Below are 17197 nucleotides of genomic sequence, written 5' to 3'. Positions count from 1 at the left end.
CTCTTCCTTTTTATGATTTCTCAGTATCTACCCTGGAGTAGCCTTTCTTTAGTGTCTCCTGAGGGACTAAATCAGAGAGTTCTGCTCCTCCTTTAGAGAGAGGCAACAACCCAGATGAGAATGAACCTGCACCTCCTATCCTTAGCACTCTCTATCTTTGTATCTGTTTTTCTTTTTTAGGTATTTTTAGCTCTGAGTCACTCTTTGTTGAATTCCCTTGGTTTAGCTGGTCTCTTTTTGTGACTCACCTCACTTCCAGAAATTCTCTCCTAATCCTCTCACAGGCCCAGTGCAGCTGTTCTTCAGAGCGAGGCTCTTCAGACAGTTTGTCTGCAAAATAATGCTGATAGGGACTTGTCACAGTGGATCTGTATTTACCCACTCACTCCATAGGAAGACAGACTTTGCTGTAGCAGATCACACCATTGGTCTACCAAGTCCCATCCCCTTGCACTGGTCACAGCCTGATGCATGAAAGTGCTGCCCTCCTCCCTCCCCCACAAATACCTGGCTAATTACACAACTGTTTTTTGTGGATGGTTTGAGGGACAGTCCCTTCTGATCCTGGCAGGTGAACGGCTGATGCTCTGAAGTGGGAGATTTGATTACACTTCCTTTAGTACAGTGTAAACAGAAGCCAGAGTGTGACTGAAAAAATTGTGAGGCAGGAGGCCTAGCAGGTTTTCCATTACTCCAAGCCATGAAACTAATCTAGATGTCAATGGTATTGCAGAGGCACAAGCTGCTGTCATAAGAAATAGTTGAGGAGGAAGATGAAGAAATCTTCTCTTACAGGGAGACTTCAACTTGCCTTAAAAATAGATAGGCCCTACTGATAAGATGTTTCGTTAATTGTAAAACACTGGTCAGATGACAGCTCAGCTGACCGTAACGGTGAATAATTCAGTCCCTCGAGTCCAGTATCTCTGTGCTGTGGAAAGATGGGGGTGCTGTGGAGCAATTACATGATGGATAATCAACCTGTATCAGCTATAAATTCCCTCGTTGGCTGGCCAAATTTATTCTCCTATCTTTCTCAAACTGCAAAGGTAATGTAGTGGCATCTAATAATGGTAGGCAGGACCCATCATCTGCTGGCATTGCTCATCCTGGTCTGGGGAATGAGAAACTGCTCAGAATTGCAACAAACACTATTGCTCAAGGGCTCCTGAGTGAACAACCTGAGGTTGAGAGGAAAGTTTTCACCTCCACCCACCACCATGACTGTGCAGAGTCCTGGCTTCCCTCACCTGGACCTGTTCAGTGTCTGTAGCTTTGAAGGCGAGAGCTACCCTCTGGATAGCTAATATCTCAGATGGGCCTGCTTTGTCGCTGGATCAGACGATTGGTGCTCTTTAGTTCAGCATCCTATTTTTGACTGTTGCTAATACCTGAAGCTTCAGAGGAAGGCCAGAAGGCCCCATCATATACCTATGTACGTGCATGGTAAGTGGCAGGGAGAATTCAGTCCTGACCCCCATTGCTGATCAGCCTACACGCTGAAGCATGGTATTTGATTACCCTCATTATAATACATAACCACAAGTGGTGGTGGTGCCAGCCATGAAATATCCCAGTTCTTTTAAAACCCAAGATCACTTCTGTGGCCTACAGTTCCAGAGGCTGACTACATTTCTGCACAAAGCAGGAGTATTTCATTTCACTTAGTCTAAGTTTACTGACCTTAAATTTCTTTAGGTGACTCTTTTTGTCCCTTTTTAGGGGAGCATAAAAAGAAGGATTCAAGGTAGTTTTCGCTCTGCCCTTGAATACCTTTATCAAGTCCCCTCTAACTCTCCTCTTCTTCAGTCTTGGGGGTTTGCAATCTCTCTTCCCACATAAATTTCATCCTATTGCTACTCATTGTCATTGCCTTTTCTGGACCTTTTCAGTCTTTGCTGCATGTTTCTTAAGATGAAGTGACCATGAGGCCTGGACACAGGGCTTCAAAAGAAGGGAAAAATGGCATTTTATTCAATAGGAGGTAATTCTGCCCTGGCCTCTGCAGCTATGGATTCTGCCTTGGCAGCAGAATAAGTACAGTTCTGTTTTTTGTGAAGGAGGGCAGGTTTCATGCACGGGGGGATGTACACTCTGTGTGGAGCATAGCTCAATTTCACAGCAAGTGGGGCCAGGACCCATGCAAGGTCAGAGCTGAGGGTATTGTGTTATTTTCTATCCCATTTTTAAAGTGCCCAGGTATTCCATGTTTTTTAAAAGTACTGCTGCTCTGCACAGTGGTAAACACTCCCTTTGGAGTGACAGAGGTTGATAACAGTGGTGTACAACAGGAGGCATTAAGCCTGAGTCCCAGTGTCCCTGAGCCTTGGGACATTGCCCCTTCTATCACAGAAACTGTTCAGGATGCACATGATGGCCCTGTTAAGCAGTACTTCTGGTAGAATCGTGGAACTGTAGGAAGAGACCTCAGTAGGCCATCTAGTCCAGTCCCCTGCACTCAAGGCAGGGCTATGTGATAACTAGACCATTCCTGACCAGTGTTCTCTCAAATTTTTCCCACCCATGTGCAGAATGAATTTTATTATGTGCACCAATATGGAAGAGATGTGTGACACATAACAAAATTCATGTGGTAGGGGTGGGACCGAGGGGTTTGGAGTGTGGGGAGAGGCTCAGGGCTGGGGCATAAGGTTGGGGTGTGAGGGCTTCGGCTGGGGGTAGAGGTTCTGGGGTGAGGCCAGGGATGAGGGGTTCAGGACTGGGGCAGAGGGTTCTTGTGTGTGTGGGGGTGAGGGCTCTGGGGTGGGGCCGGGGATGAGGAGTTTGGGGTGTAGGAGGGTGCTGGGTGTTTTTTGTTGTAACAGAATGGGATCTTAAACTAATGTGATACCAAACTAGTGTCAAGGTGGCCAAACTTGCATCATCACTGAACACTTCTTGCATCTGTTGACTTGGAAAGGATTAATTTATCTTTACCTTGGGTTAAGGTTCTGAAAGTGTTAATGAATAACCTGCTGGACACCTAACCTGTGTCAAATCCTCCACTATATTAGGCCAGCAAGTGCAGTCTATCTAAGCAAAAGCAGAGGAAAGTGTTTCTCATCTTGCATCCGTCATCCCTGTTCTCTCCAAGAAGTTTTGGTGTTTATTATGTCAGGTTCTAGGGAAGTAGTCTGACACCTTTCTCTTCGCTAACATGCCCCAAATAAGAGGTGAGCGGCCAGGGGCCAATCGCTAGCAGACTCTGTCTGTGGCTCATTCTGCATTAGGGACCTGAGTGCCTGCAAAAATCTACCCCATAGCAATCACTCCTTTTGTTCTACTCCCACCTTTTAAGTACAGTGATGAGCAGTTAGTCAAACGAGTTGAGATTTGGGTACAAGGTGAGCCTTCTGGTGCTAATCAATATAAAGCAAAATACATTTGTGCCACTATTTTTTCTGCTGTCCTATTACACTGGATAATTGCAGCCTGGGTGAAAAGCATAGGTAGGGTTTATTCAAGCCAGTAAAGACCTTAACGGAGTGGGAGGGAGTGTTAAACTCCTCTTCTAGCTGTGGGGAACAGGGTGCAGGACCTAGAGGGATGAGGAATCTGGGTTGGAGACTGGTGAGAGCCTGATCAGAAAGGCCAGCTGAAGAGTTAAAGCTTCTTTCATCAGGAATGTAAAGTTTTAAACAGCACCAATATGACTTTCACCACTATCCCTGTCCTTTGTATCTCACTCGCTCCATTCCTGACATACCTAGCTGGTAACCATGAAAAGTCTTCATCCACTGCTCTAACTCCTAAGCAGGGACCTCCTATCTTCCCCAATCTCTTCCTTGTCTGTTGCCACACCTCCGTTGTCCCATTCAATTTTCTTGTAGACCAAGACCTTGTCTCTATCTGTCAATAGCTCTGATTCATCAAGGAGTGTAAATGCATTGGTGCTGATACTGACCCCTAAATGCCTATATGCAGCTTTGCACCGCTTTAATTAATCAGGATTTTTGCCTTACTTCAAGTCCTTAATTTTTTAAAAGTTTTTCCACATGGGGAACGAGTGCGTGCATGTGTTTGGCCTTGTAAGGAGGGGAGTTTGAGATGTCTAGGAGTTGGTTGGTTGACTCTATGATGCTGAAAAAAGATGACTCCTTAAGTTAAATTTTTGAAAAAGCTGATTTGTGAGGTTTCATAGTCTATTCTAGGAGCATTACTCAGTGCTCCAAATACCCTCAAAAATCCAAGGGATCCTTAGAGCTCCCCAGAGCTGAGTTGCACAGAGTTGTGAATATCCCACCAAAGCCAAATGCTTGCTGCTGTTGGGGCCTCCATAATAGCTGTGCCGAATGTCAAGTTTCTGCTACCGCCTGGGGAGGCACTAGCTATTCCTAAACAAGTTGCAAATGGTTTTTTTTTTTACAAACTGCAAAAGCATATCTATTTTTTCTCCATTCATATAATTCTCAAATCCAGGTGACTCATTTTTGCTCTGTCATTTCAAAAATTATTTCCAGATCTAGGTTGTGATTCCTTTGCATATGTAGCCCAAAACTGCATTGCTTTTTCTTACATTGCAAAATTCCATCTAATTTCCTGTACTGTGGAAATTAAGTGTAGACAAGGCCATTTTAAATTTTCTTCCCAGGTTTCTAAACTTTTCAGGTCTCTTTGTATTATTTTTCTGCCCTCACTGATATCTACAAAACCTTCTCATAAATGAGTCAGAGAATCTGATTCTTTGCTTATAACTACTGACCCTCTTGCAGCTCTTCCTTTTCTGTACCTTGTCTCCCAGTAGGATTAAAACCTGTAATTGTTAAACCTGTTACAGCTAAATTAAACCAGTTTTTGGATTAAAATGTGTTATGAGTAGCTTCTATTATATTTCTAAAGTGAATTCTGTGAATGGTACAGGATAGAGAGCCCTTCAGACTGAAGTCTTATCTATTTATTCACAAAGGTTATCAATATGCTTCAACTCAAACTTGAGAAGTCCGCCTTCCAGGGCTGCAAAGGGAATTCAGTGTCCCTGGGATTCTCAGTAGAGAGGCCAAGGACTAACTGGACCAACAGTAGAGCCAAATTAGTGTGAACAGTGGTGGTTTTTCTGAGGTGGACTTGTCTCCATTAGAAGAAAGGACTGAAGCCATCAGCTATTCTGCATATGCCACCACTACCTATCAGATGTCATTGACTTTGATTCATCACTTGAACCTGAGGTGAAAGGCTCTGCAGCCTATTAACAATCCTTTCCCAGTTGTCTGACTTCCATTTCTGACATTCTAAAAGTGTGGTTCCCAAAGACAGCAGTAGAGAAATAATGTTTCTGACAACCAGATTTAATATGTTCACCTTTTGTTTACAGAGAAAGAAATCATATAATGGAGGAGATCCTGGAAATGGGGTCTTGATGTGAAACAATGAGCTTTCCTGGCTTGTCACCTGACTTAACACTGGAACTTCCCATGGCTTCTAGTCTAGTAGGACAGGCGTTTCTGTTCTTGTGTGACTGACCATTTTGGTGAACTCCTGTGGCATATGAAGTTGTAAGAGTGGTGGTGGTGGTGTCAGTTTGTGTGGTGCATTCTGTGTGGCAGAGTTCTAAAGTCCTGTTTGCTGGTAGCTCTTATGACTGCAGTTATTTGGAGGCTGCACTCAAGAACACAGCTGTGGATGTCATTTGTAAATAAGGACCCACATATTTATTTCTTTGTTGTGGTTTGATGTTCTGATCCAATGAAAGTCATTGTAACAGATTTAAAAAAGTATATTTCGCTTATGGAATTTCAGGAGACTAAATAATCCCCAGTTGGAATGCTCCACAGAGGGCTGACGTGCCTATGCCATGCAGCAAAGGCACTGTAAGAGTACACCACACATTAGGAACCATGTTGAAGACCTAATGTTGGAAGCTATCCTCCAACCAGGTAAAATCACATGTAGCTGTTGCACTGTGAAAACATAAGCAATTTCTCCCCAGGTAAAAATACCAAAAGGAGATCTCAGTTGTCTACTCCCTCCCGAAATATCCTTTTTTTTCTTTTTTTTTTTTTTTTTTTTGACAGCAGCTATTAATAGTGTCTTACAATCTGTTCCTGTTTTCCAAACCATTAGGGAAAACAAGGTTTTATACTTGGTTAATTCACAAGCTTTGTTCCACTGGAAATCTGAGTAAAAATGACATAAGTCATAAGCCACAGATGAAATAAGCCTTGGATCTCATCCAATGGCTAGAGAGAACTTGCTAACATCAGACCTGCTATATAATGTCATTTCACATGATGGTAAGTTTCTGTCAGGATTCCTTCCCCACTCTGAACTCTGGGGTACAGATGTGGGGACCCGCATGAAAGACCCCCTAAGCTTATTCTTACCAGCTTAGGTTAAAACTTCCCCAAGGCACAGATTTCTTGCTTGCTTGGGATCGCTGCCACCACCAAGTGATTTAACAAACAATCAGGGAAAGGACCACTTGGAGACCTACACCCCCTTTCCTGGGGAAGGCTTGAGCATATATCCTCATCAATTGGTTACAAAGGGACTACAGACCCAAACCCTGGGTCTTAGAACAATAGAAAAATCAGTCAGGTTCTTAAAAAGGATTTTATTTAAAGAGAAAAAGGTAAAAGAATCACCTCTGTAAACTTAGGCTGATAGTTAATCTTACAGAATAGCCAAAAATTCAAAGGAACCCCCTCTAGCCTTAGTTTCAAAGTTACAACAAAATAGGGATAAACCTCCCTCTAGCAAAGGGAAAATTCACAAGCTGAGAAAGCAAAGATAAACTAATACGCCTTGCCTGGCTGTTAGTTACTTACAAGTTTGAAATATGACAGACTTAGTCCCAAGAGCCAATGGCCACAGAAACAAAGAACCCAAAACAAAACCTCTTTCCCCCCCTCTCCCAGATTTGAAAGTATCTTTTGTCCCCATTGGTTCCTTTGGTCAGGTGCCAACCAGGTTACTTGAGCTACTTAACCCCTTACAGGTAAGGAGGAATTTAGGCTACCCCCTATGGTTATGATAGCTTCAGGACTGGAATAGAAATAATGGTAGGATTGAGGCATATTGACAGAACTATGTGCAAGCCCAGGACTGGAAAATTAGTGGATGATGCACATTGGGGCTGAGGTATTTTGGCAGAGGTTTGTGGGGCAGCTTGTGTCATGCCTGCTTATAATCAGGGTAATCTTGCCTCTCCTTTGGAAGCATTACGTTTATATCAAGGAAGTAAAATATTTTGTTTGCTTTTCTCTGTTTCCTCCTTCACAGACATAAGCAAGGGTTCTGGAAACCATTAACCTATGTTGGAAATATACACTGGGTGAAATCATGGCTCTGCTGAAATCAATGGGAGCTTTGCCATTAATGTCAATGGGGCCAGGATTTCACTCAGTGAATTCCTGAAGTGGTATTCCCTGGTTTCCCCTCTGTCTTCTTCTTTCTTGCTATCATATTTCACATCTGGATCAATACAGTCTAAGAACTGAATGTCAAGACATTACTTTAGCACTCCCTTGACTGGCCTACTGAATCAAACTGGTGCTGCCTCAACTAGTGGCTTTTGGTTTTCACCTTCATGTCATTAATGGATTTTCCCATGCTTTGTGGTGTGTTTGTGACTACATCCATGCACTCAAACATGCAAGCATGTATATACACACTTCTCCCTATGTATACCACAGCATGTGCTAAATGTCCTCCCATCCTTGCACAAAGCCTAAGCAAGTGAACTTTGCACAGAGGATCTAAGAGTGGCTGGTGTGGGAAGAAATACTCCCTGCTAACCCGGTACCTTTCGTGGAACATCTGTGTAGCCAATGAACTGTAATAACAGCTGGGAACCCCTGTGTGGCCCTATGGGGGAGAGGTTAAACCTTTGTATCCGCATATTGAAAGGTCCTTTCTCAGTTTGCCCTTATCCAGGGGTGAAAGTAAAATTGAGCTTTACTGGTACAGGGCATCAGGCAGAAGGGGCGGGGCTGGGGTCAGCATCCCCCAGCCAGCCTATCTGCTCTGCCTGGCCCACGCTGCCCGGGGCTCCAGTGCCTATTTAAAGGGCCATGGGCTCCGTCCGCTGCCGCTGTGGTAGCGGCGGCCGGAGCACCAGACCCTTTTAAATCACGGCCCCGGGGCAGCTGCTACTTCTCCCCCCACCCCTTCCCCGTCAGCGGCTGCGGCAGTGCTTTAACACTTCCTCTTTTTGCACCACCATTGGTGGCCCTGTCGGTAGGGACCCAGCAGGGCTGCCGATGCGGGGAGCACAAAAGGGGCAACGACTAAAGCGGGCGGGTACTGGTGGCTACTTTTTACCGGTACACCGTACTGACCGATACTGCCTTACTTTCACCCCCGCCCTTATCATGCTACTGACTCTCAGAATTCTTCTCAACCTGACCCCTCTTTGTGCTGCTGATGCGCTATGGAATTGTATAAGACCATCTATGCCTACAAAGGAGGAAGGCTCAGCATTTGGCTCTCTGTGTGATTTGGCTCCCAATAAAAATGACTCTAAAACAAACCACAAACAGTTGCACAGATGGAGTCCATTTCAGAAGCTTGTGACACTTAGCAGGAAGACTCCAGAGGCTTAAGATCACGAGTGCAAGGTGGTCTGCCCAGGCCCCTCGTATCTCTACATGCTCCCTACTCACCTCCAACATCCAGATCTTAGCTTTAGCTGTGCTCCCCTTTGCCCTTACTTATTCTCCACTTGCCACATGAAAGAGAGTTAAGGCAACCTTGTTAAATTACATTTGTATTGTCTCTTTAGTGTGATATAGGGCCAGATCCTCCACTTCATTGACTTCATCTTGACTTCAGTGGGTTTACACTAATCTACGCTCCTCTTCCAACCTATATCAAGCAAAGGGGTCTCATTTATATCATGCAATGGGTTTGTGGCCTGCATGTTCAGATGGATCTGGGGAAGGACTGAGTAGGGTTGCTGACCAATAATGGGAGGATGAATATGGTAAGGTGGGGTATTGGATGGGAATAGAGTTTAGTATATGGACCACCTGGAGGAGCAAATATGTGAAATGTAGTCACAATATGTGTCCCCAGTGTGGACTGCAGCCTCTAAGGGTTTGTATACATTACAGTGTAAGCCAACAGTTAGTAAACTTGAGTTAGCAGTCCCTAGGTTTGTTAACCTTGGCCTTGAGCATCTATGCTCATTAGTAACTACATGTTAGGAATTGTTGAACACTGGGTCTGAACCCTGGGTCCCAACTTTGGAGTCCAGTGTCTACACTGCATTATATGGGCCTGAGTCCAATCACCCATAACTCAGACTTCCTAGCGCCCTTCCCAAATGTGGCTTCTCTAGCCATTTGTTCGTGGTGCAGTGTGGGAGAATTTGACTGTTGTCCAAACGTGACTCTCCAGACAAAGAAATTCAGCCCATGGGATTGTGGGATACTTTTGGTGCACTCCCAGAGCATGAGTCTATTGGGGCTGCATCTACAATGTAAAGCAATAGAGCTTGAACTGTGGGTCCCAATTTGACTCAGGTTTTGACCCTCTGACCCCAAGGCCTCCTGGGAATGAGCCCTGGGTTAGCACAATTTGTGTGTAGACAGAAGGGGGGTTAGGCTTCAGCCTGAGTTTGAACCCTCGGCTTACATTGCAGTATAGACATATCCTAAAGCAGGGGTCAGCAACCTTTGGCACGTGGCCCATCAGGGTAATCCAGTGGCTGGCCGAGAGACATTGTGTACATTGACCGTCCACAGGCACAGCCCCCCACAGCTCTTAGTGGCTGTGGTTCGCTGTTCCCGGCCAATGGGAACTGTGGGAAGCCCTGGGCCACAGGGATGTGCTGGCTGCCGCTTCTCGCAGCTCCCATTGGCGGGGAAAAGTGAACCGCAGCCACTGGGAGCTGCGGGGAGGCTGTGCCTGCGGACGGTCAATATAAACAAAATGTTTCACGGCCTGCCAGTGGATTACCCTGATTGCCACGTGCTGAAAGTTGCTGATCCCTGCCCTAAAGGGTTAGCTAGCCAGACCATCCAGCATAGGAGGGAAGGAAATATTTCTGTGACTCATTGTTGAACATTAGATGCTGGATGGGGGATAGACAAAATACAACATGGTTTTACAAAAGGTAGATCGTGCCAAACCAACCTAATCTCCTTTTTTGAAAAGGTAACAGATTTTTTAGATAAAGGAAATGCAGTGGATCTAATTTACCTAGATTTCAGTAAGGCATTTGATACCGTGCCACATGGGGAATTATTAGTTAAATTGGAGAAGATGGGGATCAATATGAACATCAAAAGGTGGATAAGGAATTGGTTAAAGGGGAGACTGCAACGGGTCCTACTGAAAGGAGAACTGTCAGGTTGGAGGGAGGTTACCAGTGGAGTTCCTCCGGGATCAGTTTTGGGACCAATCTTATTTAATCTTTTTGTTACTGACCTTGGCACAAAAAGTGGGAGTGTGCTAATAAAGTTTGCAGATGATACAAAACTGGGAGGTATTGCCAATTCGGAGAAGGATCGGGATATTATACAGGAGGATCTGGATGACCTTGTAAACTGGAGTAATAGTAATAGGATGAAATTTAATAGTGAGAAGTGTAAGGTTATGCATTTAGGGATTAATAACAAGAATTTTAGTTATAAATTGGGGACGCATCAATTAGAAGTAACGGAAGAGGAGAAGGACCTTGGAGTATTAGTTGATCATAGGATGACTATGAGCTGCCAATGTGATATGGCTGTGAAAAAAGCTAATGCGGTTTTGGGATGCATCAGGAGAGGCATTTCCAGTTGGGATGAGGAGGTTTTAGTACCGTTATACAAGGCACTGGTGAGACCTCACCTAGAATACTGTGTGCAGTTCTGGTCTCCCATGTTTAAAAAGGATGAATTCAAGCTGGAGCAGGTACAGAGAAGGGCTACTAGGATGATCCGAGGAATGGAAAACTTGTCTTATGAAAGGAGACTTAAGGAGCTTGGCTTGTTTAGCCTAACTGAAAGAAGGTTATGGGGAGATATGATTGCTCTCTCTAAATATATCAGAGGGATAAATACAGGAGAGGGAGAGGAATTATTTCAGCTCAGCACCAATGTGGACACAAGAACAAATGGGTATAAACTGGCCACCAGGAAGTTTAGACTTGAAATTAGACGAAGGTTTCTAACCATCAGAGGAGTGAAGTTTTGGAATAGCCTTCCAAGGGAAGCAGTGGGGGCAAAAGATCTATCTGGTTTTAAGATTCTACTTGATAAGTTTATGGAGGAGATGTTATGATGGGATAATGAGATTTTGATAAGTAATTGATCTTTAAATATTCAGGGTAAATAGGCCAAATCCCCTGAGATGGGATATTAGATGGATGGGATCTGAGTTACCCAGGAAAGAATTTTCTGTAGTATGTGGCTGGTGAATCTTGCCCATATGCTCAGGGTTTAGTTGATTGCCATATTTGGGGTCAGGAAGGAATTTTCCTCCAGGGCAGATTGGAGAGGCCCTGGAGGTTTTTCGCCTTCCTCTGTAGCATGGGGCATGGTTGACTTGAGGGAGGCTTCTCTGCTCCTTGAAGTCTTTAAACCATGATTTGAGGACTTCAATAGCTCAGACATGGGTGAGGTTTTTCATAGGAGTGGGTGGGTGAGATTCTGTGGCCTGCACTGTGCAGGAGGTCAGACTAGATGATCAGAATGGTCCCTTCTGACCTCACTATCTATGAATCTATAGTGGTCTGAGGTGAAAAAGCAGGGTTAAAGTCAGTGATCAAAAATTGAATTGCTGGCAGATGTGAGCAATGGTGTTAATGGGCAACTACTCCTGGGACTGGAGCAATGGGTGCTCTCATTTCCCTACACCTTGCAAAATGAGGTAATCTGTACTCACCTTCTCTACTTCTCCAGACCAGTCTTGTCTGCAGCGATCAAAATGTTGGTGTTTCTCAGTCTTTTACTTTTCTGAGATGCCCTCACATGGCTCAGATCATTCAGATTTCCACTTCATTTCTGTAGCTGCAGACTAAAGATGGGTACAAGGATAGGATTAGAATAAGAACTAGTTTGAACTTTCTCCCCAAATTTTACCAAACTAAACCACACTACAAGTCTTTTGGCTAGAGCTGGTCTCAAACCCAGCCTCCGGAACCAAAAAAATCCCTGAATTTGGACAGTGTTTAGAATCTGAATCTGGATCCAGATCCTATATTTACAGTTCGGTTAGTTTTCTCCACTGCCTCGGTTGTTCATTTTCAGGCTTTTCTCTGTGTCTTAGTTCCAGATGGGACTGAGACTGAACTGCCTAAATCCATTCACTTGGGATTTACTGCCCAATTTTGAAGACAACATGTAATAAAAGTATGAGACAGCAATGTGCTAGTCAGAGACCAATGAACATTATTCCCTTGACCTGGGGTGGGGTTACTATGATGCTTCTATGGTCATTCAGGGCTGTTAGTCACCTTGATGCCACCTTCCTCCAGCATTAGTTCCCTAAACAACCAGCCTGTCAGCCACTCAAGCACTCTTCTCTGGGCTATACCAACACTGATGATTGACAATAGAGTTACCCCAACCTCTGAATCCCTTCACAGTGTCCCCTTGTGATAGCCAGCCACCAATCACTGGATATCCATAGAAATCCCAGATCCTCCATGCCCAAAGGAACAGTGTGCCCCAGTTTTACCTTAGACCAGCACACCTGCTTTATACAAAGCACTTGAGTTCTATTATAAAACAAAAGGAAATTTATTTTAAGAAAGAACAGAGATTCAAATAGAAACAAGTGTGAGTGATGGAAACAAGTGGTTACATACAAAACAAATAATAAAACACAAACTTGGGCCTATGCTTAGTAAGTTACCTTTCCTGGCTAATGAAATATATTCTCACCCCAAAGTTCAGTCTTTTGCAGCATTTACTGGCCCCAAGGAGCTAGGACCCAGTCTTTCATTAAGCAACCCCTGCTTATTCAAGGTGCCTCCTCAGTGAATGGATCCAGAGAGTCTTTCTTCACCCTGTTATATACTGAATCAGTTTTTTGTCTTTATTCGTAGGCAGGGCCATCCCCTTGCTGTCGTATTTTTCCTTTTCACTCCCAAGTGGTTTTGAGGTTTAGTTTATCTTTGATGGTTCTCCATTAACTTTTCTGGGTTGTTGTCAGTGTTTAATTTGTGCTAAGGCTTGCCAGGACTGAGCTGATCTGGCACCTCTAGGCTTGGCAGTTCATAGCCCTGGCGCCTCTGGGCTTGCTGCATCAGTTATGAATGTGAAAAAATTGCTTGAGCCCCAGCACCTCTTTCATTACAAATTAAGCACTGGTTGTTGTAATGATGGATAACTGGGCAATACATTATGTAATTGACTGACCAGGCAGGGGTGACAACTGCCTCCCACCTGAATGGTCCATCACTGACATATATGATTCCCTGATGACTCACTGTCGCTCCAAGACCATAAGGAAATAATTTTCAATATAGTCACATTATTCCTTAAATATTACCTGTGTATGCATCTCCCAATGACTATGAGTATCAATAAGTTGTAAGCTTTCAGCAGAGCCCTCATAGGTTACCTCTTATGGATAAATTCCATGAAAGTGGTGTATTAGGTGTTGTGAGTTTGTCTGTTCTGAGGTAGGAGCTACTAGTAAAGAACAGGGAACACTTTGCCAGTTGGCACTACTGGGCCTTTGTGTCAGTTACAAAGACCAATAACTCTTTCATTTGACAGGGATCAGTATTTGCTGACTCAATTGATAGCTGTTACACTCAGAAATGCAGACAGAATAGGCAAGTTTCTGTGTGCTTGTACAAACCACATTTCAGATCTGATTCATTTGCTGAGCTGGAAAATAATCTGACTGATGTGCTCAGTGTAGAGCAGTCATGTCCAGAGATCTCCTGAGGACTGTGCCAAAGTGCTGGCAGGTGTTTGCTGCATGTTCAGCATAGTCCTGAGGCAGCTTCTGCAGCTCTCTGGAGACAGGGATGAGGTGAGGACAATGGTACCCTTGCTGCAAAGCTACTTTGCTTTTTGGTGCCTCTGATGACAATCTATGGGGATGTTTTTTGTATCTGAAATAGTCATGGGCTCAAATCCAATCCCCATTCCAATAAACATTCAGGATTGAGGGTGTTTGAAATCTAAAGCTTGACGCAGATTCAGCCTCTTCAAATGACTCCTACTAGTATAATAGGCAGAAGCAAAGCACCAGGGCCAAGTTGCTGTACTTTGGGATTTTCAAAATCTTTATCTGAATTTTGAGGTTTGAGCCCATTTCTAATTTTAAAACTTCCCCCTACTTCCAGGTTCCTTATTCTTCCAACCATCTGGGTTGGCAGAGCCTGCAAATGCTGTGAGGCATTGTTGCTGCTTAGCCTGAGGTGTGGAGGCAACACATGCCGTTGGACTGTGTGGCAAGTGATCCTCAGAAGGTTCAGAAATCAGGCTCAGTTCCAGGGCTTCTCTGAAGCTTAGCAGAATGAAGTGAGCATTGAGCAGCCAGCCAGTGAGAATAGAGGAAGGCAACTGGGGGAAACAGGGGATAAAGGAACTGAAATTAGCAGAGAGATGAACAGCAATTAGAGAATGAGGATAGCATCATTCCTAGGGTGCAATCCAGACCAGTGAGGGATTGTGTCCCGCAATCTTGGGTGCCTCACAATGCTTTGCTATAGCTTCACACGGGGGCCACTCACAACCATCCTACTAGCAAGCAGGTCACACGCTGAGTGTCTGTGTGCTAGTCAGCCCTGGTTCAGCAGTTCTGACCTCAGCAACTAGTCTACAGCCCTACTCTGGCTTCCACCAGCCTTAGTTACTACTTGCAGGGTGACCCCAACATACTCCCAGTCCTGAATTTTTCCCAAACCATGTGCTCTGCAATGTCCAGCCCTGGACATTTCTGAGAAATAATATGGTTTGTGTGCTCCTTCTAGGAGTGAAAACACACCAGTTTGCCACATTATCTGGAGCTGATGTTCATTTTAGTAGGAACACAACAATATTGGTTTAATAGTGAAACAAGTTTATTAATAAAAGAAGATAGGTTTTTCAGTGAGTTGAAGTATAAGAGATAATGTTAAAAAGGGTTACAACCAAATAAAAATGAAAACACACATCAAAAAGCCTAAAGATTTGATTCAAGGCTTTATTTAAGATGGCGTTTCTCACCCACAGTCTTCGAGCAAGATGGTGAATGATCCATTCCTTGGTCAGGATCTCTTCCAGAGGCCCATATGCTGGTGCCTTTGTCACCTTAGGTGAAAAGATTTTTGCCTAAGCAGGTTTTTCACCTATATTCAGTTCCAGAGACTTCTGTCTGCCCCCGCCTTGGTTTAAGGACCCATCTTTCTCAGCCTCCAAAAGCTCTGGCCCTTTCTGTCTGTCTAGTGATGGATGCCAAAGATAGCTTCTGCCCTTGCTTATATCTCCCAAGTTCAGTGACCTTGCTTCATGAGGCAGGATGAGTAATTTTTCCTCTATTGATACTCACACCTTCTTGTCAACTGTTGGGAATGGGCAACTTCCATATTGATTGAATTGGCCTCATTAGCACTGACCCCGCAACTTGGTAAGGCAACTCCCATATTTTCATGTGCTGTAATATATATACTGCTACTGTATTTTTCACTCCATGCATCCGATGAAGTGGGTTTTAGCCCACAAAAGCTTATGCCCAAATAAATTTTAGTCTCTAAGGTGCCACAAGGACTCCTCGTTGTTCATGCTGGTCTGTTCTTCCTGTGGGCTTCCCATCTCCCTATATGATTTCTATGTAAATGGGTCTTCCATTGTTTCTGATTCCACTATGCTTAATGTATATAGGAGACAGGTAGATAACTGTGACATTCCCCACTGTCTGGGCAGACAGTACAGCCTAATATCAGTGAGTATCCGTAATTCCTTACATTGTGTTAATACATACATTTCACAATTATATTAATCACCAGTGTGTCATCAGATTTCCGAAAAGACCTCATTCTCTATACTTTTATAATACAATAATATTGTATACAATCAGTTGATTATCATTTAAGGTTAACCTGCCTCTCCCCATCTTTATAGCCCAGTAAACCTTTGAAATGAATTCTTCTGAAAAGTAAAACCCAGATCAAGCTTCTCTCTCCTGCTGGAGGTAGACACCATGCGTCTTCTCCCCCACTTGTTAGTGTGAGGTTTGCCTCTATCCCTTGTTAGCTTGATGAGTCTGTTTACTATGTATATGTAAATTGAGGTAAACACACATTCCTTTGTTTAAAATAGACCAGGTTAACAACTCCCTGGTTCACACATGCTTTAGTTATAATTCCAGCATATATTTGTAACTCTTAATACTCATGGTGACATACATTGCACACAAATATTAGTAAGTTGTTAGTTTTCAAATGATACCTCACAAGGCATATTTTGAACAAAGATTATTACAATAGTGTGTAGGGTGTGAATATAGGGCTGCTTGGTGTCACAGACAGAAACAGAAATTGGTGGAGAAGAGTAGAAAATGTGGAATGGGACCACTACTGGGGGATCCTCCCTTCCTTCCCTGAAACAAGGTGTCTGTTGCTCAAAGGGAGGGTTTGCTGTTAATTGAGACCAAGGGGCACAGGCAGAGGTTCCCAACTTTCACTTTGCTTCAACCCCATGCTCTTAGGCCATCACTTCCATAAACACTGCACTTCACAAAGTTCAGTTAAAAAGCCTGCCTAATGACGAGACAAATGGCGATTTAGTAATGGGAAAGGTGACAGATGGGCTGAAGGACTATAGAGGCTCATGTAGTTTGCCAGCTGCTCTCCTGAAATGGGAGCATATGTTTTAAGGCAAAGATCTGCAAAGAAGGAGAAGCACTAAGGGCTTTCTCTCAGGGGAAACAGACTTGTAATGCCTGAGAAACTGCTAGCAAGGCATTTTGGAATTAGGGGTTTATGGTATTTGGGTTGAACCTCCTCCTAGTCACCCTTGGGACTGCACCTTGTATAACAATGCAACACTTTATTTAGATTTCAGAGTAGCAGCCGTGTTAGTCTGTATTCGCAAAAATTAAAGGAGTACTTGTGGCACCTTAGAGACTAACAAATTTATTTGAGCATAAGCTTTCGTGAGCTACAGCTCACTTCATCGGACGCATCCGATGAAGTGAGCTGTAGCTCACAAAAGCTTATGCTCAAATAAATTTGTTAGTCTCTAAGGTGCCACAAGTACTCCTTTACTTTATATAGAGTTGCAGTCAAATGCATCTCCAGATATCTCACAGTGCTAATACAGTCAGTCAGTAT

At 43.9% G+C, this 17197-nt stretch overlaps 1 protein-coding gene across 4 annotated transcripts in view; it reads left to right on the top strand.

The window, feature by feature from the left end:
• The window catches only part of LOC119856657 (deubiquitinase DESI2-like), a 79534-nt gene that overhangs the window by 22343 nt on the left and 39994 nt on the right, over nt 1-17197 (top strand). The window contains exon 1 of one of the 4 annotated variants that reach the window (XM_043517483.1): nt 13772-13911. The exons of the other annotated variants lie outside the window; for them this stretch is intronic. Within the exon in view, the coding sequence (XP_043373418.1) occupies nt 13858-13911 (54 nt within the window). The 5' untranslated portion in view covers nt 13772-13857. Of the gene's footprint in view, nt 1-13771; nt 13912-17197 lie in introns of those variants that run through there. 4 annotated transcript variants of the gene reach the window in all.

The sequence above is a fragment of the Dermochelys coriacea genome, chromosome 6 (assembly GCF_009764565.3).
Source record: "Dermochelys coriacea isolate rDerCor1 chromosome 6, rDerCor1.pri.v4, whole genome shotgun sequence".
NCBI lineage: Eukaryota > Metazoa > Chordata > Testudines > Dermochelyidae > Dermochelys > Dermochelys coriacea.
Note: the sequence above shows the minus strand (reverse complement) of the source record. Positions and strands in the feature narration are given on the sequence as shown.